The sequence below is a fragment of the Pituophis catenifer genome, unplaced genomic scaffold (assembly GCF_029215685.1).
Source record: "Pituophis catenifer annectens isolate HBS135680 unplaced genomic scaffold, rPitCat1.0.hap2 SCAF_17, whole genome shotgun sequence".
In the NCBI taxonomy this organism is placed as follows: domain Eukaryota; kingdom Metazoa; phylum Chordata; class Lepidosauria; order Squamata; family Colubridae; genus Pituophis; species Pituophis catenifer.
Window position 1 is genome coordinate 1469745 of NW_027256897.1, and position 27118 is coordinate 1496862.

Genomic DNA, 27118 nt, shown 5'->3' on the forward strand with positions numbered 1-27118 from the left:
GCGCCAAGTCCCCTGAGCTGGGTGAGCTACTGTTATCCCCTGAGCTGTAGCCAAGGGTCAGCCCTATAGAAAAAAAACGAAGGGGAAGGGGTGTCATTTTTAACTCCCCGGGCCCAGCTTTAATTTCCTTACGCTGGGAAGGCTGGGAACACGGGAACTGATCGAGGATTGCTTATTTAAAATCCTGGGGCCGTGACGGCAAACCTACGGCATGCGTGCCCCAGGTGGCACATGGAGCCATATCTGTGGGCACGCAAGCGTTGCCCTAGCTCGGCTCCAGTGTGCATGTGCGCGCCGATTTAACAGCTGCAGCGACTCATTTAAACAGCGGCAAGAAAAGTCAAAGGGGGCAAAACTCAACGCATTTTCTGAGCAACATAAATTTGGGGTTCGACGGTGGGTCGTAAGTTGAGGACGACCTGTCCTAGAAATGAAGATCTTTGCTTCGAAATACGACTTCCCAACGCTTCTAAATTTGAGTTAAAATTCAGATTTGAGAACTAACTACCACCCCCCCTCCGTCCCTGATATTTTGGGGGTAAAAAATTGGTCTCCTTTTTCCAAATTGTCCAAAAACGATGCTCATTTTCGTTCATTCGTCTTTTCATTTCTTTTTTTTTAAAAAGTTCCCAAAGCCGCTGTTCTGAGCTCTGCTTGGTGTCACAAGTGTTTTCCTTCTGGGGTTAGTAACTCGTGGCCGGCTGGGGTGAATTTTCCTTTCTTTTTTAAAACCAATCCTTCCCTGCAGCCATGACAAAATTAGTCCCACCCAAACTGTAAGAGGAGAAAGGTGAAAAGGAAAGGAAAGAGAAGGTGGGAGGGAGGAATAATGAAGGAAGGAGAGTGGGAAGGAGGAAGCGAGGAAGGAAAAGAAAGAATGAGAAGAAGGTGGAAGAGAGAAAGAAAGAAGGAAGAATGGGAGGGAGGGGGAAAGAAGAATGAGAATGAGAAAGGGAGGAGGAATGAAGGAAAGAAGTAAGAGGGAGGAAAGAAAGAATGCAGCCATGACAGACTGCATGATTCACTTAACAATTGCTAATGATTTGCTTAACATCCATGGCAAAAAAAAGGTAAAGTTAGCCATGATTCACTTCACCCTCAGTTTTCTTAGCAATGGAAATTCTGTTCGTAAATCAAGATCCACACCTGTATTCTGTTGCAAGTATATAGGTGCAAAGTTTGTCATTGTTTCCCCCCCCCTAATTTTGTACATTTCTAAATAAATCCACACCGAACGTGCACAAATCAAAGCCCAAGCCTTCGCTCGCTTTCAAATGGAAGCACTTTATTTGATTGAATTCTGTCGCCAGAAATAAAATGAGTCAAAAAAACACTAGAACTCGGATTCTCTTTACACGTTTTTTTTTTTTTCAGCTAGGAAAATCATACATACACAGACATTTAAGTCGCCACCAAAAAACCTACATAAAAAAGAAATCCAGTGCCTAAACACACAGAAGTAAACCATTAAAAAAAAAATGAAAAAGAAAAACCAAAATAAAAGTGCTTGACGTTTTATGTTAAAATATAATTTGGCGGGTTTTTTTTTTCCTTTAAATCTTTTTGACACTTCAAGCATGAGAAGGAGGGATGCGAAGGACGCAGAATTTTTGAAAAATACTCAGCGTTAAAACACAGTTTTTCAGTAAATATTTTTTTTTTCTCTCTCGTCTATTTACAGATGGTAAGAACGGGCGTTAGCAAGAGTAGAGGATGAGTTGAGTGGCCAGGATAATCTCGTCTTTTTAGTCTGATCCTAATCGAAGAGGAAAAAAACTTTTAGAAACTAGTGGTGTTACTTACCTACTTCAAATTCATACCTCTTAAGTCCCTGCGTTAAAATTTCATGCGTGCTTTTTAAGCATAGATGAAACTTTTCAAATATATATATATATATATTTTTCTAACATAGGGTCTCTATCTGGGGTTCCCCGGGGTTGAGGGACAATATTCTGAATCAGGATGATTTTGAAAACATTTCAATTTATTACGCGATATGTACAAAAGTTTCCGGGGTGAAATTAAAAAATAAATAAATCTCAAAACGAGCCTTCCAAGTCAAAACACAGGTTGGGATTCAAAACTACAGCGTTTTTGGCACCATGATTTCCTAAGTATTTTTTTTTCCCCCAGCCATCTTGGTGGGGGGAGAGGGACTAAGCCTTGGGAAGCAAAATCCCCAGTAAAATAGGCAACCCAAAAAATAATAGAATTAAAATTTAAGGGCAGATAACAGTTCTCTGTCCTTATTTTTCTCTACTGCTGCATGAAAAAATAACCGTTTCAAAGAAAACGAGTCCTGGGCATTCGCTCTTATTCCAGGGTTGAAAAAAGAATTGATAACTTTCCCTTCCTTTATATTTTAAATCCACTTCTTTTTTTTCCAAATTAAACCCATGTCATCTCAAGATTTGCAAAAAACGTTAAGCTGGGCAGTTGATAACTGATCTGGCAGATCCTTCCCTAATTTAATGATGGCAGAGCTTGTCTTATGTATATATATTTCAGTCTTTGCACCTGGATAAAAAAAGGAGATTGAAACCATGGATCAATTGTAACCTTGGTTTGTGGGAAACAAATTAAAGTTGGGTCTGTCTGTCTGTCTGTCTATCTATCTATCTATCTATCTTATCTATCTATCCATCCGCATAGACGTTCCTGATCAGGAATGATCTAGCGAGATCTTTAGATCCATTGATGCACCAAACAAGAAGCATTTTTAAAAATTTTATTTTTGGGGAAAAAAGGGAACTTGCTCCCCAAAAGGTTCAAAAGGTCCTTTTCTAAGGACGTCGGATTTGAGAAAGGAGAATAGAAAAAAAAAATCGGGAATTTTAAACTATGTCGGGATGTTTATTTTGGAGAACCCCAGGTGCAAAAGAAGAAGAAAAATTTCAGGTCATTTTATTTTCGAGCCAATAACTCAGCAAACTGGAGTTTCCTAAATCGAATACCAAATAGGAAAGCTATCTTGCCCAAATCATGCTGTAACTTTATTTTATTCTATTTTTGCTTTGGGCTTCCTCAAACTCTCCCTGTAAGGTAGGAAACCTGGAAGGCTAGTCTGCTTGAGGGAGATTGGGGCAGGGCGAGGTTAGCCTGGCCCACCAGGGTAACAATTTGGGGGGGGGGGAAATGCCCCCCTCCCTGAATTTTCATGCCCACCCCAAATAACGCTGCAGGTTGAGAGCTGCAGTAAGCCCAGAGAAGGCTGTGCCTTTGTTTCCGCCCCCCCAACCTCTGATCCCCACAGGTAGACTGTTCCCAAGATTGGAGGCTCAATTTAGTTTCCTGGGCTTGTGGTCAAATCCAAGCTGACAATTCCTAGACTTGTTCCTAGCTCGCCGAGGTTCGTAGCAGTCAAGTTTTGCTTTTCTTCCACCAGATATTTTAACGGTGAGGATGTTGAAAGAGTTATAATGGGGCAATTATATCCACAAACGGACATTGATTGGAAGTTTAGCCGATTTGGAGGGTGTTTCCAATGTCTACTTCAGCTTCCAACTCTCCACATTTCTGCTTACAACCTTCTCTGCCCAAAAAAATGTCAGGAAAATTCAAGTTCTCTTGGCAATGCTTTTAACATAGGCAGGGAATCCCACAAAATTCCTTGGAAAATCAATTCTAGTGCACCGGTTTCACCTCTTTGGATGGAGAAATGAGATTTCACCGTCCCTGTTCTTATAGATTGGTCTATCTTTCCAATTGGGTTGCAGGCACAGCTAGTTGAAGCTGCAATCCCAGCTCCCTTCTGGCTCCCCAAAGTGCAGAGGCTCCTGAGAAGAGACGAGTTCAAAGCCGGCAGTCTCTCGAACTCGGCACACAGCAATTACCTTCTTGGCCAATCTGCTACAAGGCTCCAGTTTTTGAGAAGGATCTTCGGCTCTTTTGGGACGCTGACCAAGCCGCCACTTGGATTTGATGGCGTAGCCCCAAAACGGAATTAAAAACTGGGGGTGGAACTTGAGACCAGACGAGAGCCGAGAAGGGCTGGAATCACAGTGAAATTTGGCTGAGATGGATCATCGAGCCAAAGGGCTGGGAGAGATCTTGGAAGTCTTCTGGTCCAACCCCTTGCCCAACGTAGGAGTCCGCAAGCAAGGATGGGGTTGGGAAAAGCTGAAATAAATAAATGTGGGAATGGCCGTGCGAGAAAAGCAGGGTGGGGTGGGGTGGATTTCGAGAGGCGCCATGCAAAATAATTTAATAAATTAAAAGAACAAGAAGGAGATTAAACGGGGGCTTAAAAGTGACCTGGGAGACGCAGAGAGGACAGAACGCTGAACAAACAGGCCGAAACGAGAAAGAAATCAAGATCTGCATGAAAGATGTTGGGTGGCTAAAAGAATATTAGCGAAATAAAAAGTCATGCCGATGGGCAAACAGATCCCCGGGAAGCTCAGCAAGGCTTCAGGTCGGTGCCATCTGCTTCCTACGATTGGCAAACCGTCTTAGCCAGCCCAGCCGAGTTGGCAAGATAAAGGCAGGAAGAAAGGTTCAAGGTCTTGGAACAGGCAAGATTTTCTTGGCCATGCCTCCCAACATTAAATCGATCAACATCTGGGCCGGCTTGAGAATTCTGGGAGTTGAAGTCCACCTGCTCTTAAAGCCCCACCCCCACCCCGTGGTTGAGAAAACCTGCATCAGACCACTCCTATAGCTGACCCTGAAAAAAAAAACCATCCTTAATTCTTAGTAAGGGGGCTATAGGATGAACAGAACCTGTTATCCATAGGCACTTCCTAGAAGGGAAATCTGAATTCCCTTCCTGCAGGAGAGCTGCAGACCAAGTCATGGGCTTTTAGCGGAGGTGAGGCTTGGAACTGAAGTCCTGGTGAACACCACGGATATCAAAAGATCCCTTGGATTTGGCCATCTCAGCGACCCCAAACCAGGAACCTCTGAATCTCTTTCTGCAAGCTTTCGGGTTCTGTGATACGGCTTGAACTCAGGACCAAAGCAGGGTGTTCCTGAACCATGGATAGCTTGATTTGGGCAAGGCACACCTTGGGCTCTCTCCATCGATTGCCAAAGTTTGCAGCTCGATTTACACATCATGCTAAGACTGTACTTCAACATGCCTTTGGTAAGGGAGATAGTTTACGCTATAAACCATGGCTGACCACTAACCCCGGATCCAAGCCAGACCATTAGCTCTTAGCATGATGCAAATCCAACTTGAATAGCCAAGCGTTCTCTTGGGCTGGCTTGGAAGGAACGCCCATCAAATTAGCTGGACTAATTTGGGGGTGATCTCAAGGCCACCAAGAGGTATCTTCTATGACTCTACATGAGTCTCTGCTCTAGAAGCCTGTTCTCTTTCCAACGAACCTCCTCTGGATCTGGATGTGATGGACAGATGGAGTGAGTGAAAGGAGAAATGGGGTCTCTTCCACCACACTATGGTTCCACTATGTCACACCAAACACAGCCATTCACCCAGCTGGGAGGGAATGCCCTTTTTGCGTTCTCCCCTGGCGAAAGCAGAACCAGAAGCACCTTGCCCGACTTCTAAGGAAAGACTTCTTCTCCAATCTAGGGTCTTCAAGAAGGGTTGGCCATTGGCCTAATCAATGGAAGTCAATCTTCTCAACATGGCCCAAGAGGTCCTATGGACTCCCAATGGGAAACATGTCCAACTCCTGCTCTAAGCACCATGGGAAAATCCTCTCAGCTCCTCCATTTTCTCCTCAAGAAATAAAACAGTATCCCACCCACTCCTAGCCAAAGGCCAATAGATCTGCTAGATTAAAACAAGAAATTATTTGAGCCTCAGGCCCGTGAATTAGCTGTGGACCGAACGTACGACGTCAGACTCCGTGACGAATCCTAAATTCTATCTAGTGGCGAGACCCTCCGTCTAATCCCTTGGTTTCGAAGTTTCCCCGTTTTTCATCTTCTGTGTAGGAGGCCTGTTTGCAAAATCCTTTGAGGGACGGGGAGAAAATAGGCGAGGAAGGGGAAACCGTTGATCAGCTGATCCCATCCCTTCCCTGGAGGAAGAAGGGAGGGGATCCCAGAGTTTGGATCCGGTAAGCGGTGGTGGAGATCGCTTGAGCCCAGCCAAAATGATGGATCCGTTGGTGCCACAGCTCAAAGGCAGGTGAACGTAAGAAGCAATGAAGGATGAGCCTGAAGAACAGTTTCAGAAGGACGCTTTAATTCCCCTTCCGTTGAGGGCTTCAGTGCCTTAATTCTCTCTCCCTTTCATCCCAAGCTCGCCAACGCCGGAAGTGGGTTTCAAAAAACGGGACACATTTCAAAATAATCATAAAATCCAATCGTCCGTTTCTTTCTTCTGTGTGCCCAGCTCATCCCCGAGGCTCTTGTGACAGCAACTGACTTGTGGGGTTTTTTCTATTTTTCCTTTAGGAATCTAAAAAAAACAAAACAAAAATAAAATAAAATACGAACAATAAGAGTAATAGGGAAAGAAGAAATGTACAGACCGTCCTTGTCTTACAACAAATCATTTCATGTACATTCAAAGCTACAACAGCACTGGGAACAGGGACTTGTGGCCGTTTTTCACACTTAACGACCGTTGCAGAAACCCCCAGGGTCACATGATCAAAACTCAGAGGCTTGGCAACCGACTCGTATTTATGACTGTCGCAGTGTCCTGGAGTCCCGTGATCCCCTTTTGCAACCGTCTGACAAGCCAAGTCAATGGGGAAGTCAGATTCACTTAACAACCATGTGACTAACTGAACCACTGCAGGGGTTCACTTAACAACGGTGGGCAAGAAAGGTCTTAAAACGGGGCAAAACTCACTTAACAACTGTCTCGCTTAGCTAGAGAAGTTTTGGACTTAACTAATAATAATAATAATAATAATAATAATAATAATAATAATAATAATAATAATAATAATAATTTTATTTCTATACCGCCCTTCTCCTGAAGGACTCAGGGCGGTGTACAGCCTATTTAAAAACACAGACAAAACAACAATATAAAATTTAAAATAATTAAATAAAGTGGCTCAAATTTAAACTGGGGTCATAAATTGAGGACTGCCGATATAAGCCGCGTTACCTTTGGCATTCTTCTCCAAAAAGACCTCAACGTAAGAAGTGGGGACGTAGCCTTCCTCATCCTCGTTCCTCCGGATGCGAGTCCACCCGTCTCCTTTGTCTTCCTCTATGACATAGAGAGTTTCTCCTTCCGTCACCGAAATGGTTCCTTCATTCTGTCCTGGAAGTGAGAAGTTGAGGTGGGTTAGTACAAGTAATCCAAAAAAAAAAACAAAAAACCCTCTAAATTCAGTCACATCCTCTGCTTCAGGGCTAGTCCTGCTCCTAAGAGGGCAGAAAAGTTAGCCCTTAGACTTATATACCGCTTCATAGTGCTTTCCAGCCCTCTCTAAGCGGTTTACAGAGTCAGCCTCTTGCCCCCAACCATCTGGGTCCTCATTTTACCCACCTCGGAAGGATGGAAGGCTGAGTCAACCTTTAGGAAGAAGGGAGGGAGGGAGGGAGGGAGGGAGGGAAGATAAGGAACAGCAATAGCACTTAGACTTATATACTGCTTTACAGTGCTTTCCAGCCGTCTCTAAGCGGTTTACAGAGTCAGCTTCTTGCCCCCAATCTGGGTCCTCATTTGACCCACCTCGGAAGGATGGAAGGCTGAGTCAACCTTGAGCCGTTCAGGATCGAATTGCTGGCAGTGAGCAGAATCAGCCAGCAATACTGCACTGTGCCTTCCTTCCTTCCTTCCTTCCTTCCTTCCTTCCTTCCTTCCTTCCTTCCTTCCTTCCTTCCTTCCTTCCTTCCTTCCTTCCTTCCTTCCTTCCTTCCTTCCTTCCTTCCTTCCTTCCTTCCTTCCTTCTAGCAAAGCTAAACCGCGTGGCACAGCTGATTGTTGGAACTGATAGCTTTTTATCACTACCGGTTTTCTCGAACCAGAGGGAACCGGTAGCATTTCACTCTTGATCCAGATGCTGAAGGTGGAACTCCCCCATCTCCATCCCTGTACATTTTTGTAAAGCGAGTCCAAGGCGTGCACGAATCTTTCACCGGAAGCTCCTGGGTCCTGCTTGGAGAATGACTCCCTTACCGTCAAAGGTGTACAGAGCCTTGCAGGTGCCAATGGTGGGCAGCGGTTCCTCATCGTCAAATTCGTCATCAAATTCGGTCGTCGGCGTTTTCATCTCACTCTCCTGGCTGGGTTCCTCTGTGTAACCGCCATCGGGACTGCTCAAGACAGGAAAAGGAAAAAGGAAGCCAACCACTATAGCAACCTGTTGGGGTCGGCTGGAGAGAAGGAGGGAGGAGACGCTGCCCCTCGCCCTTCCTCTGGGTCTCTGCTGTGAAGTTCTGCCCTCAGGGGCTTCGGAGAATAGGTAGATGCCCTCTGTCCTTTGTGACAGCCCCTCAACTATTGGGAAAATACTATCATGTCGCCCCCAAATTCAGAATAACAGAGTTGGAAGGGAACTTGGAGGTCCTCTAGTCTGACCCTCTGCTCGAGCAGGAGACCCTATATACCATTCTTTGACAAATGGCCATCCAATCCAGATCTTGGAGGAAATTAAACTGGAGATTGGACCCAGTTTCAAATCGGCTCTCAGACAATGGGAACTCTCTAGGAACCCTTGGGCCAGTCACTCTCCGCTCAGCCTACCTCTCAGGGTTGTTGTTCCTGTAGGGGTAGAACTGGAGGAGAGAAAGGTGCATCGGAAATCATGTATCAAAGCGAGGTGAGGGCTGCGCCAGCTTTGAGGTTGCAAGGTTGGCATCTGAGAAGGCCTGGCACCAGACCTTTGCCATTCATGGATTCTCCAGCACAGTACAGGTACTGTACCTCTCTCGGTCCTGGACGCAGTTGGTGACGGTCAAGGTGTTACTCTGGGGCTCGTACGCTCCACTCTGGCGGCGCATTACCTCCGTCCGGACAGGTAACCGACCTTCCACTTCCGCTAACCATCCCTGAAGCAGAGAAGGAGGGAAAATGAGGGACTGTGAGAATGGCCTTGGGAGACCGGAGGAAGAATTGCAGACTAGATAAAAGTATCTCAGCCCAGAGATGGAAAAGGGGCGTGGGAAGCATCTCAGAAGTTTTCCAGAGAGTAAGAGGAAAGGAAAAGAAAGGAGAAATGCTTTCAGTCTTGCAAGATTCGGTTAATGTGATCTGACAAGTTGGGTTTCTTCTCTGGACTACCTTGCAAAGCTAACGGGGGAGACTTCAGCATCTTGGAAAAAACATCTGGATTTGACCAAGCCCCCAATATGATGCTCAGCTCAATGGGCTGAGACTACAGTTCCCAGAATCCCTAGTACACTGTGCTGGCCAGGGATTTTGGAATTTGCCAGCCTAGCACATCGGGGCGGCATCTGCTCGGAAAGCCTGCTCTAAACTTAGGATTTCTCAACGTCGGCAATTTTAAGATGTAAGGACATCTGTTCCCAGACTTCTTCAGGGACATATTTTCAAGCCCGCTGGCTGGGGAATTCTGGGAGTTGAAGTCCACCCATCTTAAAGTTGAGAAACACGGCAGTAACAGGTGCTTGGTTAACTCCCTACCTCGAATTTTTGTACTTCCAGCCTCAGCTTCTCCAGGTTTTGTCCGAGTTCAGCTAACTTAATGTCCACGCTAGCTGCGTCCCCCATTTGAGGGTTCTTGATGTAGACGTCTTTCATTTTCGTTAAGGCCTCTCTGTGAAGGAAGAGGGAAGAATCACCATCAAGCCAGGAACTTAAAACCACTCTCAACATCTTTTCAGAGCTTGGAGCAGGCGAGCAGTGGTTAGCCATCGCTGCCCTCTCCCATTCCATATAAAGGGCTGCCCAATCTCATCTTAAAAAACTCCAGTAATGGAGGACACAACATCTGGAGGCAAGTTGTTCCACTGATTAACTGTTTTCACAAGCAAAAAACTTTCTCCTGAATTCTAAATTTGGTTCTCTGTTGGATGAGTTTCCATCCGTTGCTTCTTGTCCTGCCTTCAGGTGCTTTGAGGAATAGGTTGATACCCTCCACTCTTCTTTGGGGCAGCCCCTCAAATATTGAAAGATGCTATCATGTCCTTCTTTTCATTAAACTAGACATACCCACTTCTTCATATGTTTTAGTCTCCAGCCCCCCCTAATCATTTTTGTGGCTCTTCTCCGCACTCTTTCTAGACTAGTCTCAACATCTTCCCCCCCCCCATCGTTTGATCTACCTTTGATCCAGCTCCTTCTGAATATCCTTGTTGATTTCATCCACTTTTTGCTGGAGTTTCTTTCTCCGTTGCTCCGGGGGAAGGTTGCTATAATCTTCTGGTCCTCCTCCCTGAGGATTGCAGGAAGGCGGAAAAAGGAGAGGAGAAAAATTAAAAAAAAAAGAGGAAAAGTGAAATCTGTCGATCGTGATGAACCCCCATTACACGTGAGAATTTTCTCTGCTCGTAGAGCAATACTTCTGACCCAATTAGCTATCAAAAAGTGTTGTCTTGGCTGATGACTTAAAGGCGTTTTTTAAAGGCAGCGGATTGGCTGTTGAAGAGCCAATCGCAGGGAGGTTCCCGCGCTCTTCTCTAAGATACAAACTTCTCTCTTAAAAAATAAACAAGGGGGAAAAAAACCCTGGAAGCATCTTTCGTGAATTGCTAATTTTGCTAAAAGGCTTAAAAGCTTTTGCAAACCACAGCTCCCTTCATCGGATGCACAGAATGGCTAGATGAAGCTAAAGCTTAATTTAGGGAGGAGGTTGGGTGAGAAACTGGGAAGGGAGAATGGGTTTGTTACTGATGAAGGGAGTTGCATCTTGGACAAAAGCTTCATTGAATTAAATTTATGCCACCAGCTTCATTAACATTTGTCGGGAAAAACACTACCCAAATGTGTCTGATTTCCTTTTTTTTTTCTTCCCAACATGAACTAATGTGGCTTTCCTCTTAGGGCACTTCGCTCGGGCGGGGTGGGGGTGGGGGAATCTATGAATGACCGCTTCAAACGGTCACTAAACGGACAGTCGTAATCCAAGGACTACCTCTACGGTATGCAAATGATAGCGAAGGCACAACCTTTATGGCTGCAGCGGTCGAAAAAAAAAGGGGGGGCTAGAAGGGGAATCTTCAAATTTGCAAGCCACCATTTTCATTTCATTTCATTTTATTAAATTTGTATACCGCCCTATCCCGAAGGACTCAGGGCGGTGAACAGCCATAAAATAAAACATATAAATACAAAATTCGCTCAGATTAAGCAGAAAATGAGCTATTTTCTGGAACGGAGAGAGATCGGCAGGAGGTTGATTAAAACATGGGCTGGGAATAAGATCGGATTTTTGTAAACCTTTGGAGGAAGGTGGTTTTGGATTTCCAGGTAGAAGATCTGGTTCATTTCGCTTTTCACCTACTTTTCCTGCCTGTTTCATTCCACCCTGAAAAGAAATCAAGCCCTGTCGTTTAATATTTCTTTCATCATCCCTCCGTTGAAAGGAAGAATGTTCGCCCCTCGGGCTGCTCTGCCGTATTGCTTTGAATTTTTCTCAGGCGGAATTGAAGCCCTCCTGGCTAGGAAATCAGCAAAGGGTCTCTTGGAGGATTGTTGTGGTTGTTAAACCCAGCTAGCAAAAATGCAAGGGAAGCAAAATTCGAGGGCCAGAGCTGTTGCGTTCCAATTTATCTGCAGATGCTTATCCATTGATAAACCAGTTAATCGACTGTCTGAGTTTGAAATTGATTGATCTACCGTGTTTCCCCGAAAATAAGACCCTGTCTTATATTTTTTTGAACCCTGAAATAAGCACTTGGCCTTATTGCCATGCACTCAAAAGCCGGATTGGGCTTATTATCAGGGGATGTCTCATTTTATTTATTTATTTATTTATTTATTGGTTCGATTTATATGCCGCCCTTTTCCGGAGACTCAGGGCAGCTTACAATGCGTTAAGCAATTTTGGGGGGAAATAGGGTACTACCTCCTGAATTGCCTCCGATTATTCCACTCGGGATTTCTTGATCCGACCATCTCCAACCCTGACAAAAATTTCAGGAGAAATACCCTATTTAAATACCTCGCTAGTAAAATACAGCGAGTCCTTGACTTACGACAGTCCGTTGAGTGACCGTTCCAAGTTAGCAATGGCACTGGGGAAAAAAAGGGGGGCTTACGGTTGTATTTTACACTTAGGATCTTTGCAGGCTCCTCACACAACCATGTGCCCAAAATTGAGATGGTCTTGGCAACCGGTTCATACTTATGACCGTTGCAGTGCCTTGGGGTCAGGCGATCCCATTTTGTGACCTTCTGACCGGCAGAGTCAATGAGGAAGGCAGATTAACTGACCCGCCCCCCAAGTTCCTAACTTAACAACTGTGGCAAGAAAGGTCGTAAAATGAGACAAAACTCACTTAGCAACTGTCTCGCTGAGTGACGGAAATCTGGGGCTCCACTGTGGTCGTAAATCAAGGACCACCTGTAGCACCAAACCTAACCCACCAACTTATTCACCGTGAAGCTATTTGAGCCAGCCTTCTCGTTGAGCTAGAACGTACGATGAGCCTCCCGTGAACCAATCCCTTGTCACCAGCCCCAGTTTTTGGAATTAAATGGAGTTATTCTTTTAAACGGTTTGGTTGAAATTTGCTGGGAAGGGATTAAAAAAGCGTTAGTTTGAGGAACTTTTGCGTGAAAGGCTGAAAAACGTAGTTGGCTAACAAATGGATAACCAAGATGGCGACAGCATCTGTAGAGTCCAGTTATTATGATCGATGTTGAACTCAATGAAGGACAGAGAAGGATATGCAAAGATTTATTATCAAGGATGATCAAAGTTGAAAACCTCCAGTGATAGAAAACCCACAACTTCTGGTGGCAAGCTGTTCCACTGATTAATTTTGGAATGAATAGAGTTCTCTTTAATTCTAAGTTAGACCTCCCACTGATTAATTCTTCTCACTGTCAGGAAATGTCTTCTTAATCCTAGGTTGCTTCTCTCCTTGGTTAATTTCCATCCATTGCTTCTTGTCCTGCCTTCTAAGTGACTTACAACCACATATTTTATTTGGGGGGGTGGAAATTAGCAGATGGATATTTTCAGTACCTTGCCAATTTCAGATAGTAACCGATTCCTTTATAATTTGTAACTACAATAAGCAAACCTTTAACTAACACAATATTCTTGCAATTTGCAACGAACTCCGAAAACTTGCTTTCCTAAATTCTTTAATTCTTTAATTTGGGAGCATTGTTTATTTATTTTTTTAACAAGACATCTATGATCCGAATTGGCCAGACTTTTCTCTGTTGTTTATTGAGTTCAACACATATTTTTCGTTCTCCCCACCTGTGGATGGAAAAAAAAGCCTCTTTTTAACCCCAATTAAATTATTTTAAATCTGTTTCAAGGCCTATTATCTACGTTTTTTTTTTTTACAGCCTGCATCACGCGCCCACTTCCTGAAAGCCTTCTAATTAGACTGAAACACTACAAGTTAATTCTTAGTAATTCATTAGCAGCATCAAAAATGGGATCACCTCCATTAAATTCCAGACCTGCATATTCAAAGTTATCTGATAAAGGCCAAAAGAAAAAGGAAAAAAAAACAAAAACAAATAAACACACGCAAAACACACAAACGCACACAAAAAGACAACAGGGGAAAAAATAGTCATTTTTCAATGCGGCTGTTTGGATAAGAAGTCACACAGGTATCAAACGGTGATTTTTAAAATATATATATATATATATACATGCTGGGATGGTGCTTACCAGCTTCAGGGAAAGCTTCGCATTTAGAACGGAGAAGGACGGAGAAGGGGGGAAAAAAGAGAGAGAGAGAAAGAAAAGAACGTATCAGAAAAAAAGACGACCAGGCTCAAAACGGCTTCTAATAAAACGATGCGAATGGACTGGACACACGCACAGAGTCTGCTCAGCTTGTGCAAATAGACACTGCTTTTCACACAACTTTGCAAAGGTTCACAAGATTGTAAAATACTGCCTTGGTCTCCCCACTGCCTAAAGATACAAATTCAGGGTTTTTTTTTTTTTTTTTAATCCTGCCTCTTCCATGCTAGCCGGTCTCTGGGAAAAAAAGAGAAAAAAAAAAAAGGTGACTTAAGAGCCGACGAATAACGCAAAGCCAACTCCTTCTGGTTTAGCCCTCTTAATCTTTTTTTTTTTTTAAAAGTTTGCCAACTTTTTACATGTAGTTATTAGGATTGTGTTGGTGGCTTCCAAGTATGAGTCGTAACCCATTTTGGTGTTTTTTATGGCTTTAATTATTGGGGTCTGATTGGCTGGCCAGAGGGTCCTGGATTAAGATGGGTGGCTATAGAAATTGAATAAATAAAATAAGAAAGTAGCGGGAGGGAAGGGAGGAAAGAAAGAAGGAAGGAAAAAGAGGGAGGGAGGGAAAGAAGGAAGGAGGGAGGGAGGAAGAAAGGAAGGAGACAAAGGGAAAGGAGGGAGGAGGGAAAGAAGGAAGGAAAGAGGGAGAGGAAAAAAGGGATGAGAGAAGGAAGGAAGGAAAAAGAGAGGGAGGGAAAGAAGGAAGGAAGGAGGTAGGGAGAGGAAGAAAGGAAGGGGACAAAGGGAAAGGAGGGGGAGGGAAGAAGGAAGGAACGAAGGAAAGAGGGAGAGGAAAAAAGGGATGAGAGAAGGAAGGAAGGAAGGAAAAAGAGGGAGGGAGGGAGGGAGGGAGGGAAAGAATGAAGGAGGAAGGGAGGGAGGGAGGGAGAAAGAAAGGGAGACAAAGGGAAAGAAGGGAAGGAGGGAGGGAAAGAAGGAAGAAGGAGGGAGAGGAAAAAAGGGATGAGAGAAGGAAGGAGGGCAGGAAGGAAGGGAAAAGGAAAGAAAGAAAGAAAGATAGATAGATAGATAGATAGATAGATAGATAGATAGATAGATAGATAGATATAAAATTATTCAGTGGCAGTGTGAACTGTTTAATTCACTTTCTTTTTGTCCGGAAGCTTGGGGAAAAAAGTATTTAGCTTCTAGGTAGGAAGTGAGGAAATTAAACATCTCAATATCTCTTATTCCTTCCAACTTCCTTCATGACGATATTCTGCACCCAGTTTGAGCATCGGGGCGTTCAAAACTGGAGTTTGGTGCACAATAAAAAAAAAAAAAAAGACAATTTGGCCTGAAAAGAATGTAAACTCTTTTAATCCACCTCAAACTCCAATGAAGCTGTCATTTAAAAAAAAAAAAAAAACTATTCTCCCAAGGATGTAAATAAAATTTTGTATTAATTCATAGCCTAAAAACCTCACTAGAATGCAGAGATGGAAACTGATAGCCCAGCCTTAGATGAACCAAAAATAAATGGATTGTTATTACATAAAACAATTAAAACTCCAGATTACTGATGTGTTACTAAAGACTTTGGTTTTTACTGCCATAGTTCAGAACAGTGCAATTTTAGGGTTTTTGATCTGCCAGTAAAATCCTTTTTTTAACAGACTCAGAAATACGGCTTCCTGTCCTGGATTTTAAAATAGGTCAGATTAATATCCTGCTGAAATGTCTAAAAATAAATGCTGGGAGTAAACGAAACTCTAAAAATAAACAAACCTTTTCTTTGCATATAATGAGTTAGCACATCAGTGTATTTTTAATTTATCCAAGTGTATCAGAATGGTAAAAAAATAAATAAACTAAAAAAAAAAAAAACCAGAGCCCAAACTGGAAACCTGTAAATCTACCCCCGTCTCTTCTGAATCCTGTTGCTCTGGAGTTTAAAAAAGGTTTTAACTCCCTTTTGCTTAGTGGAACAATTCTTTCATATTTCCACCCAGGGATAATTTCTCTATCTTTCTACTCTCCACCAGAATTTAGAGCTAGAATTCCAGTTTTATACGCAGCTTTTTCTCAAATTTTCTCATTCCCCGTGAATTGGTCCCAAAGAAGACTAATTCCCAGGAACTGGGAATTGTAGTCTCCTCTTAGATCTGGAAGAAGGCCTACCTCCTAGGGTTGTTGGTGTCAGAAAAACAGGAAGGGTGCGTTATGTTTGCTGGATTGAATTGTGCCGCGTAAATCTAAATAACGTAAGTCAGCCAGGTGACTGTGAGTTCTAGTCCTGCCTTAGGCATGAAAGCTGGCTGGGTGACTTTGTGCCAATCACCGGAGGACGTGAGTTCTAGTCCTGCCTTAGGCATGAAAGCCGGCTGGGTGACTTTGTGCCAAGAGGTGGTAAATTCTAGTTCCAGATTAGGCATGAAAGACTTTGGGCTAATCACCAGGAGATGGTGAGTTCTAATCCTGCCTGAGGCATGAAAGCTGACTGAATGACTTTGGACCAGTTCGTCTCTCTCAGCCCAGGGGGAAAAATAGGAGGAGCATTAGACGTTTGCTACCTTGAGTTGTTTATAAATAATAATAATAAAAAAAAATAACAAAGGTAGGACATAAATAATAAATAAACCACCTAAGGCATGGATCCATTCCCTTAGCGTTTCCAACTCCGCCTGGCAAGCTGCAATGTCACCTTTGCCCCCCCCACCCCGCACTTACCTGAAAACACCACCTCCCCCCCGGAAGGTTGAAACTCCCTGCAAAATGCCGTTTTATCACGGCGTTTTGCATTTAAAAAAAATAAAATAAAATTTGAATAAATGCAATCAACATCTTGCAGAAGACCGAAGGGTGAGCCCTTTCGGTCCCTCTCGCTCAACCCCCGCCCCGCAAAATCCTGGCATCTCCTTTGCTGTCCACCCCACCCCCATCCCACCCCCATGACTGTGAACGTCTACAAAGACACAAGGCTACTACACATCTCCAACAGCTACATGCAGACTATAAAATCTACGGGAGGGATGGATGCCAGAGGAAAACGACATCCCTCCGAGAGAAGCATGCGCTATGAGTCAAAGCTGGTCACTCTCTAGACAGGGGGTAAAAAAAAAAAATACAACGCCAAAGCTACGGATTTTGCCATCCAACAAGGCCACTCTTTTAAAGGTCACTCCAGAGATGCTACGGGCTGGACCACACATATATATATACAGCGTATCTACAGCTTACAAAATGAGGCGGGGGTGGGGGAACGGAGAGACAAAGGAGGAAGGGGGGGGAGAAATGAGAACAAAAGGTATTGTTTTGCAGAGGGGTTGGGTTTCCTGATTTTTGCCATTATTATAATTACTATTATTTTGCATCTATGGTGGAGGCTTTTTAAACTGTCAACATGACTGCCCAAAAGGTTCCAAAAAGTTTCTTCAAACTTTGCGTCAGCTCTGGAGGCCATCTTTTTCTTCAGGGGGATGAATTAAGAAAGTGGACCTCCAGATTCTTAGGTGGATGAAAGTAAATATATATATATATATAAAACGCCATATGAAATCCGCCCCCCCCCACAAAAAAAAAGCTCTTATGGAATTTTAATGACTTCAGAGCGATTTAAATAAACCCCGAAATGGTTTGCTGTTATAGAAGTGATAGCAATGGCTCAGGTGTAACTTAAGCATGTAAAACTGAAATATTGAGGCTGCATTTTATTATTTTTATTTTACGGCGCTGAAAAGAAGTTGGAAGTTCATGCTTTTTTTCGTAACACAGTAACAGCATAGGAAGGGACCTCGGAGGTCTTCTAGTCGAACCCCCTGCTCAGGCAGGAAAGCCCTACACCGTTTCAGATAAGATCGGTTGTCCGATCTCTTTTTAAAAACCTCCTATGTTACTTCTTTTCCCACGCTTCTCTTTCTCCCTTTTTCCCCCTTTCCCCATTATCTTCATTTGTATTTTACATTATGAGAATTTGAATACAAATTATATTTTTTAAAAAAAACCTGGTCTGATTACTGTAAAAGAAAAAAAATAATTAAACTTTTGTTCGAGGGATTGGGCTGCGGTTAATTTTTTCGAGAATTCCTTTAACTTTTGCAAGGTTTTCCATAGCCCTGCAAAAAAGAATAAAATAAAATGAAACTCGTTTTCAGTCCTTATTAAGCCTTATTATTAAGGCTATATGCTGCCTTAATTCTTCAGTTACAAGCAAACCTGGCTACCGTATTGAGACTCGGTGGCATCTGGGATTTAACCAGATTCTGGTTTTCCACGCTTATTAACCTTGGTTTCTTTTGATGACACCATATTTTGGGGTGGCTTAAATTGGCTTTAAACCCAACCAGGTTAGCATGTTTGAGATTTAATGTCCTGGGTGATGCATGCATCAATTTCACATCCAAGTTATATGGCTTGTGCTACTGACCCACACAATTTTTAGCCTGGTGGGAAAACCGGCGATTGCAAAATTAGCTACGTAGGGCTGATGCCTCAAGTTAGTTCCCAAATAAATAACCTAATCTCCAATTTATAGATTCCACTGAGCAGTGGGGGAAAAAAAGGTATAAAATAAAATCAAAGTCCTTTCGATCCATGATGGTGAACCCTATGGCACACAGAGTCCTCTCTGTGGATATGTGTGCCGTCGCCAGCTGCTTTTCTGGTTTCCGGTGTGCATATCGAAGATCAGCTGGCTGGTGCATATATGCATGCACATTACACACATACGTGTGCACATGTTCCAGTTTGGGCACTCGATGCCAAAAAGTTTCGCCGTCACTACTTTAGATCCTCTTCTTCAGAAAAAAAAAAGCCTTTCTAAACTTTGACCCCTTGAAGAGGTGTGGACTTCAACTCCCAGAATTCCCCAGCCCAGTGTGGAATTCTGGGAGTTGAAGTCCATACCTCTTCAAGCAGCCAAGGATGTAACCACAAGCAGTAAATTCAAGAATAAAATTCCTTTGCGCCGTTTCCAACCATATCCCCTACTTCGTTTATTTGGGGGGGGGGTTCCCCCAACCGATGGCCGTTTGCGATGGATTCCGGAGAAGAAGGGGAGGTGGGGTCAGGCTCTGATTTCCCACAAAGCCCCCTTTTCTTGAACCTGGGACAAGGCAATAACCCTCCGGGGGCTCATGTTGTCAGGATGCAGCAGAGGGAGCCGATGGAGGGGAAGCCGCAAGCAAAACGATAAACACGCGGCAGCGCATGGAGAAGCCGGTGGATCTCGGTGTTACTGGCACGTGGCAAACCATGACCCTCGTTTACAGCGGGCAAGAGGGCGGACAGTTAGGCCAAGATTGAAGAACCTCGTAAGGCACAAATACATATATATATATATTATATATATATTCTGCATCGGAACGGGGAGGCTCGGCGGAAAAATGGAGCGTAGGACGGGAGCATCTCCCCTCTTCAAAAGGTCATTTTTGGAGCAAGGCAATTTTGCCAAACTTTTGGCGTGGGGTTCACGAGCCAGAGCCTGCTGCCCGCTGCAGTGAAACTCCCTTGTCCAGCTCTCTGGGTGAGAACAAGCCTACCAAGGAGACGATTTAATTACAGGTAGCCCTTGTCTTACGACCGTTGGCTTAGTGACTGCTCGAAGTTACGACGACACTGAAAAAAAAAGTGGCTTAGGACCATGTTTCACACTTTTTTTTTTTTTTTTTTAAATTTGATTTATATGCCGCCCTTCTCCGGAGACTCAGGGCGGCTTACAGTGTGTTAAGCAATAGCCTTCATACTTTTGTATATTTATACAAAGTCAGCTTATTGCCCCCACAAACTGGGTCCTCATTTAACCTACCTTAGAAAGGATGGAAGGCTGAGTCAACCTTGAGCCTTGGAGAGATTCAAACCAGCAGTAAATTGCAGGCAGCTGTGTTAATAACACTTATAACCACTGCCGCTTCCCCGCAATCAAAATTCAGACGCTTGGCAAATGACTCCTATTTATGACAGTCGCGGTGTCCCTGGAGGAGGGGTGGGGGCTTACACGATCCCCTTTTGCGACCTCTAGACCGAGAAAGCCAGATTCACTTAACAACTTTGTGACTAACTGTATCACTTAATAACCGTGGCAAGAAAGGTAACATGGGGGCAAAACTCAACACCTGACTCGGTTAGCAACAGAAATTTCGACCGTAAGTTGAGGACTTCTTGTAAATATAGCCTCAAGTCATGTGTCGGACTCAGCCTGACTACTTTCCTGTTTTGTTCCAACTTCGTGGTGGTGTTTATGAAGCTACCTTCCATGAGGATTTGCCCCTTCTGATCCAACAGGTTCAAAGAATCAGAGGGCTGCCAGGGGGAACTCAGAGATCTTCTAGTCGAACCTCCTGCTCAGGGAGGAAACCCGGTACCATCCCAGACAAATGGCCGTCCAATCTCTTCTTCAAAATCTCCAGGGATGGACCACCCACAACTTCTGGTGGCCAGTCGTTCCACTGATTAATTGTTCTCACTGTCAGCAAACTCCTCCTTAAGGTTGTGAGAATCCACATCAAGCCAATCTCTATAAACCTGTCTAGAAGTCCCAGAAATCGCACCGCGATTAAATCCAGATGGATTAGCATCATTAATATCCATATTCACCCCAGTTTACAGCTCTACCAAATGGACAATTTTTTGGGCTTCTTTTATCTTCAAAGAGAGTTTCACTGCAGCGGTCATTCTGCCTCTTTAGTGGCCACATTTGCTTTTTTTTATTCCCCGCCGTTCGCCAGAGTTGCTTCGGGTTTCCCCCCCGAATTTTTATGATTTTGTAAATCACAAGGCAACACAGCACACGCCCTGGGGTGTGAAGGAAGGAAGCTGCCCCTCCCTTCAAGATTTGGGTTTGTTTGGGTTTTTTTGCAAACTCCTGGGGTTGGCCGAGGGTCGAATTGGATCTTGGAGCTAAGCCCACGTCCTCCCCTTGCGACGTTGCAAAGACGTCAGTGGTTGCGCCGTCCGTCCACACATCCACGGGACTTACAATGTACTCCCTAGCCTCCACGGCATAGGTGGCTCTGCCTAATCGCCTCTTCATGTGTTCTTTGTCAAAGTATAAAGATTGAGACTGTTGCTGAATCAGCAGAAAGAAAATACAGGTGTTAAAAAGAAAGGAGGAGGAAGAGGAGGAGCAGAAGGAAGAACGAGAAAAAAATAAAATAAAAGAGACCTACATTTATTCCTCCTACAGCAATAAGGGTTACTCTGGAAACTCAGGAGTCTCCAACCTTGGCAACTTTTAAGACTTGTGGACTTCAACTCCCAGAATTCCTCTGAGGGATTCTGGGAGTTGAAGTCCGCAAGTCTTAAAGTTGCCAAGGTTGGAGACCCTTCCTCTAGCTGGAGCGTGATGAAAACAACTAAACAAACAAGGATAATTTGAACTGCGAGACGGTTAACCAGGAATCGCCTACTGTAAGAGGGTGGCCAGGTTACGAACCGACACAGGTAGTCCTCGGGCTTATGACCAGGAATCAGGACGCCCAGGGCTAAGCCATACAGTTGTTAAGTGAGCCATGCCTACTGCAGACAACGGGTTGATTTAATGACCATGGATTTCCCTTAATGGCGGTTGGGAGTTTGCGTAATGACCGTGGCATTGGCTGAACGACCACCGTAAAAAAAACACCAGGTCATAAAATCAGGTTGGTCACGGGATGACTCACTTAGTGACTGTACTTCTGGGTTCAATTAGGGTCGTAAGTCGAGGACTGCTTGTATCGGCCCTCCAGGTCTCAGAAAAGAGCTGAGAAAGAGAGAGGGGACACAGAGGCACCCCCTCCCCGTTAAGGATTTAAGATGAGAAGTATTTACTTTGGATGCAAATTCAGAGCAGAAGTCTTGATAATCCAGAATCCAAGGAGCAGGAACAGAGAAAACAGCTATCCCAGGGAAAAAAAAACACCTAGCTAAAAAATTAACTAACTAACTAACTACTAAACTACTAAACGATCACTAACCCTGATTCCGTGCAAAGCTTCTAATCTACTACACTGGACATTTAAACACAGTAAGGACAAACGTCATCATAGATTTGATCCACAAACTAGAATTGAAGAACAGCATTGCATTAAACTGCATTTTGTAAACTTCCCCACGTTGGCTTAGTAGTTAGATGACTTCAGAAAACCCATCTGGCTGGCTGTCATCACAAAAGGAACCGAAAGGTTCAATTTAGTGAATTTTCACGATTGCTTCCTGGGCTTGAGTTCTCTCTTATGAGGGGCTTCTGAATATCTTATTCCAAGCCAGAAAACTGAATAATTAATCCAGTCACAGGATAATCCCAAGGGTCCCCCCCTCAATTAATAATAATAATAATAATAATTTAATACCCCTCGCATTAAGAAAACTACCCTGGCAGTTTGTTCCCTGACAGGCTAACTTTTTAGAGACGGGGAGTTTCTTGGAGTTTCGGAGAGATTGTTTGACACTGAATTATAATCCATCCAATTTAAAAGTGGCAGTTTTCAATATCCCGTCCTATGAAACACCAGCTAGTTGTTTAATCCCACATAAATGAAATCCACATTAAATTTTTCCAGCTTGGGTGGGGTTTCAGAGGGCGTGAACATCCTAACACGAAAAACAGCCCGTGCTCCACATACAGTTTATTTCATTTTTCTTTCTAAATATGCCAAGCACCTACCGGATTTCTTCCGCAGGGAAAAATAATCACACGCTATTAATCTGCAAGCAAACCAGGGCTGAAATAATACTAAAATAAAATCAACATCCCAAAAAGCTGAAAAAAGGAAGAAATGAATTTATTTTTTTAAAGGTATTTGCAGCAGGCGGATTGGAAAAAAAGTATTAATTTGGACAATCGCAGTGTGATTGTGCACCCACAACGCACAACATCGAGAAAAGAATCAAAAGTAAAACATGGCAAATGATTAAAAATACATTTTCGGGATGCAAAACAGGTAAGATAATTATATGGGGAGGGGAAGGAGTCAATAACATCCACCAGAACCGAAACCACAAAAATTCAAATGGAAGGTCACTGAACAACAATTTGCGACAAATTGTAAAAAAAAAAAAAAAGGGCCCCCATTGCATTGCAACTTGGAATGGTCACTAAATGAACAGTCGTAAGTCCAGGACGACCCTGACTCTAGAGACACTGACTGTTTTGATGGCCAAACAGAGTAACAGAAAAACAGAATTGGAAAGGAACTTGGAGTCCGATCTCCCGTTAATTAAACTCTCCATTCCCTCCCCACTCCTGGGGAAAGGATACTGCAAAATCTCCATTCCCTCCCCACTCTGGGGCCAGCCAGAGGTGACATTTGCCGGTTCTCCAAACTACTCAAAATTTCCGCTACCGGTTCTCCAGGACCTGTCAGAACCTGCTGGATTTCACTTCTGCTCCAGAGCCCGAGGAGGGCAAAGAGCCCCCCCCCTGTGGTGCCACGCACCACCATGGACACACCCACCATGGACACGCCCACCCAGCAACCGGAGCAGAGAACCGCTTGCTAAAATTTTTGACCACAACTGGACACAGGATTCCAGGCGTAGCTTCACCAGCGCGGTTTCAAGTGGTCCTATCATTTTCCCGTGTATGCAAAGATCTGTGTGACTTTTCTTTGTGGTTTCACCGTGGGGGTTTTTGACTCCGTGTTGAGATTCTAATTCTCGGCATTTTCCATCGCCGAGCTACGGGTCTGGCACACACACACACAGTATGGCCCTCTACAAGGAAAGAAGGAAGGAAGGAAGGAAGGAGGTGGAGGACGTAACCCTCGGTTTCCCCAAACGCCACAACAGAACGTGCAATGGAAAAGGAGAGGAAAGCTGACAGACACAACCCAGAGAACTTACCCCGCGCTTTAGGCTCCTGAAGCAGTGGATTTTGGGTTTGGAGGTCATGAACTCGTTGAAGCGATGGGAGAGGGGCTCCTTTGGCTGCTTGGGGGACTGAGGGCCGTTTGGAAGAGCAGAAGGCGAGGCAGAGGAAGGGGGCAGAGGAGGAGGCTGATAGGGGGGTGTTAAAAGGGACATAAGCTACGTATAAGAGATGGAGAAGTGATAGAATTAAAAAAGAAAACAAAACAACAACAACACAATGAAATCAAAAGGTTAAAAAAACCAAACCTGGAACGAAATAAATAATAAATAAAGCACAGAGCACGCACGCAAACGCACACAATAAAAAGCCAAACAAATTTACAAGCACCAAAAGGAAAAATTGATAAGTGTGGGGGGGGGGGAACCCCCAAAAAACCCCTGCTGAAATCATATTTCGGAAGAATTCCTCCCAAGAAAAGCCACAAACGTAGGCAAAGGAAAGCAAAAAAAAAAAAAATTGCTGACGTCATGGGGCTTTTTTAAAAAAAATAATAATCAGGAAAGCAAAGCAGAAGGTGGCTGGGGGGTGGGGGGGGGAAGAGAGAAAGAAAACGAGAGGAGTGGAAAGTACCCTCGTCTTGAAGAAAAGGTTTTCCCAAAGGAAAGCATGATCAAAAAGCAGCTTTGTAGTTAAGTGGTTAAGATGCTGGGGTGCCTTGCCATGCTGCATGCAGAAGGAGGAAGCTAAGGTGGGACTAGAAAGAGAGAGTTTCCCCAACCTCCACTCCCAATTAGGGTGTTAAATAAATGGGAAAGAATTATTTGTAGCTCAGGATTGAATTGTGAGGTCCTTGGTACTCTCTCAGCTTGGCGATTTTTTTCTTGCAGACATTTCATGACCCAATTAAGTAACGCTATCAGTGCTGGTGAGTGTGGCTTGCTCCCTGTTTATATATAGTAGCTCCTAGCTTGGTTGTTTTCTTGCAAACTTTTCATGATCCAATTACGCGACATCAAGTTAGAATGCAGCATTGCAGGCTAACTCACTCTTCACTGCCAGGAATTTAATTCTGACCGGCTTCCATCTTTCCAAGGTCGATCAAATGAGGACCGAGATTGTTGGGGGCAATATGCTGACTCTATCAACTGCTTTATAGTGCGCTCTGATGGCTGTCAAAGCATTATAAAGCAGTATATAAGTCTAAGTGCTATTGCGATTGCGATCAACAGTGTTAGAATGTAGCTAGCTCCTTTCTAGCACTGATGGTGTTACCTAGTTGGGTCACGAAATGCCTGCAAGAAAACAACCAACCTTAGACAGGGAGAGAGAGTCATACTCATAGCACTGATGATGTTACCTAGTTGGGTCATGAAAGTTCCTGAAGGTGTCCATCCCCAGGTGAGTGAACGTCAACTCCCCAAATTCCCTAGTGAATATGCCATAAGAAGATGGACTTCAGACGGTGGACTTCAGTTCCCAGATTTTTTCCAACCAACATTTGTTTTTTTTTGAAAATTCTGGGAATGTTCTCCAGAACTACGAATTCTCTTGGCTGTTTCATTGTGGCCGAGAATTACGAGAGTGGAATATCCCTGTACTGTGTCAAGAAAACCATTGGTGGACATCGAAGAACGAGATGCAACCACAAACATCCATAAAGTGAAGGTCAAGTGACACGTGTGAGGACCAAACTCATCCTACACCCAACCTGTAGGCTGTAATCACGTAGAAGGCCAAGAAGGAAGAGAGAAACCTACACCTGCGGAAGTGGTGTCAACCCAACACAAGATGAAGAACCCAGGAGCATGCCTTGTTCATGCTTTGATCATGCTGGTGATGAAAAGGAGAAGTTGATGCATGTGAAGAGTGTTAGAAGCCTGCTCATCTCAAACATTTGCTACCCTGCCCCAAAACGCTTGCCAAGAAGTACCCAACTGCAAATGAGACACAAAACTGGGCTAAACTTCAAAAGAGTTGGCCTTCTTCTCACTTTTCCCATATCTCAATATCGTTTTCAGGTGCCACGGACAAAGGAAAAGCCACCAGTTGGGTTGAAGGACCCATTGCTGTGGTCCATCAGCTTCTGGCTTCCTCCTTTGCAAAGGTACCACCCCCCAAAAACTGATGTGGACAGCGGAGCAAATGTTTAGCCAAAAGATTGATTCATCGATCATGCAGGTTGAGGACATAAATCGTGTTTCCTATAGTTGGACTGGGAAGGATGAGCTTCTAATGAAGATGCTTAGGTCCTCCAGCCCAAATCAACAATGGAGAAATTGAGTTTCTCTTTCCCTAATGATGGAATTAGCTGGAGAGGGTTGAGCAATGGAACCAGAGAAGCAACTGAGGCAGGCATGGAAAAAACAAAAAAAAGAAGAAGAAGAAGAAGGGACAGCAATTATTTAGAATTGAGCAGGAAAGTCTGGAAAAAAAAAATACAGGAAGTCCTTGACTTACGACAGTTCATTTAGTGACCGTTAGAAGTTACAACGGCACTGAAACTTTTTATGACTGTTTTTCACACTTTTGACCACTGCATCATCAGCATCATGTGATAAAAAATTCAGATGCTGGCAACTGACTTGTACTTATGACGGTTGCAGTGTCCCGGGGTCACATGATCCCTTTTTGCGACCTTCTGACAAGCAGAGTCAAGCCAGATTCACTTAACAACCATACGATTCAGTTAAACAAATGCAATGATTCACTTAACAACGGTGGCAAGAAAGGTGGTAAAACATGGCCAAGACTCACTTAACAAATGTCACACTTTAGCAACAGAAATTTGGGGGCTCGATTTTGGTCGTAAGTCGAGGACTAGCTGTAACCACCATGGCGAAGATAACAACTGAAACAGAGCCAAAACTAACTTTAAACCAATTCAAATCAATTCAGCATTAAAAGCTAAACATAAATTATAATGAAAAAGAACCATAATTTCAAAAAAAAAAAAAAAATGCATCGAAGAAATTAAAAAAGGAAAACCAAACAAACTTTGCCAATGAAAAGAAAAAAAAAAAACTGTTACATTAAATTTCAAACAGGACCATCAGCTATTAGTTCTTAGAAACTAATTTCTATTTAAAATAAAAAAGAAGAAGAAGAAGAGAAAGAGAGAGAAAAAGAGAAGAAGAAAAAAAACACACTTCACTGCTGGGATTTCAAACAAAAAAAAACTCACAAGTAGCAAAACTACTGTACAAAAAAGTGTGAACCGCTAGGCCAAAGTGTGCACAGGAGGAAAAAAAAAAAGTAATATATACCTTGTTTTTTTTGATGAATGGCCATAATTTGCCCTTGGACTTGCTCGAAAATCTGGATTCGGATTTGCTCTCTTTGGAGTTCGAGAGACTCGATTCGGAAACGGCTCGCTTGATGGGCTGAGTGAAGTCTTCAAAGTCAACGTCTCCCGGGGGCTCAAATCCGGATTTGAAGGCATCGATCACGAGCTGAGAATCCTGGATGGGAGACACACACAACGGCAGAAAACAGGGTCACAAACTGAGGATCTTGGACCACAAGAACTTTTTTTTTTACAAGTTTTATTTGTTTTATTTATATCACATTCAATTTTCATCAAACTGCGTGCGGTCTGCGTGCGTACAAT

At 43.7% G+C, this 27118-nt stretch overlaps 1 protein-coding gene across 17 annotated transcripts in view; it reads right to left on the reverse strand.

The window, feature by feature from the left end:
* Positions 1 to 1264: 1264 nt before the first annotated feature.
* The window catches only part of FNBP1 (formin binding protein 1), a 62950-nt gene continuing 37096 nt past the window's right edge, over positions 1265 to 27118 (reverse strand). For 2 of the 17 annotated variants that reach the window (XM_070955795.1, XM_070955793.1), the window contains exons 9-19: positions 26775 to 26969; positions 23544 to 23726; positions 20701 to 20790; positions 13704 to 13718; positions 13469 to 13504; positions 10168 to 10277; positions 9527 to 9659; positions 8807 to 8931; positions 8060 to 8199; positions 7040 to 7198; positions 1265 to 6376 (exon numbers count right to left, since the gene is read on the reverse strand). In XM_070955795.1, the coding sequence (XP_070811896.1) occupies positions 6369 to 6376; positions 7040 to 7198; positions 8060 to 8199; positions 8807 to 8931; positions 9527 to 9659; positions 10168 to 10277; positions 13469 to 13504; positions 13704 to 13718; positions 20701 to 20790; positions 23544 to 23726; positions 26775 to 26969 (1194 nt within the window). In that variant the 3' untranslated portion in view covers positions 1265 to 6368. The remainder of the gene's footprint in view (positions 6377 to 7039; positions 7199 to 8059; positions 8200 to 8806; positions 8932 to 9526; positions 9660 to 10167; positions 10278 to 13468; positions 13505 to 13703; positions 13719 to 20700; positions 20791 to 23543; positions 23727 to 26774; positions 26970 to 27118) is intronic. The other 15 variants (XM_070955796.1, XM_070955794.1, XM_070955798.1 and 12 more) reach the window with 15 other exon arrangements.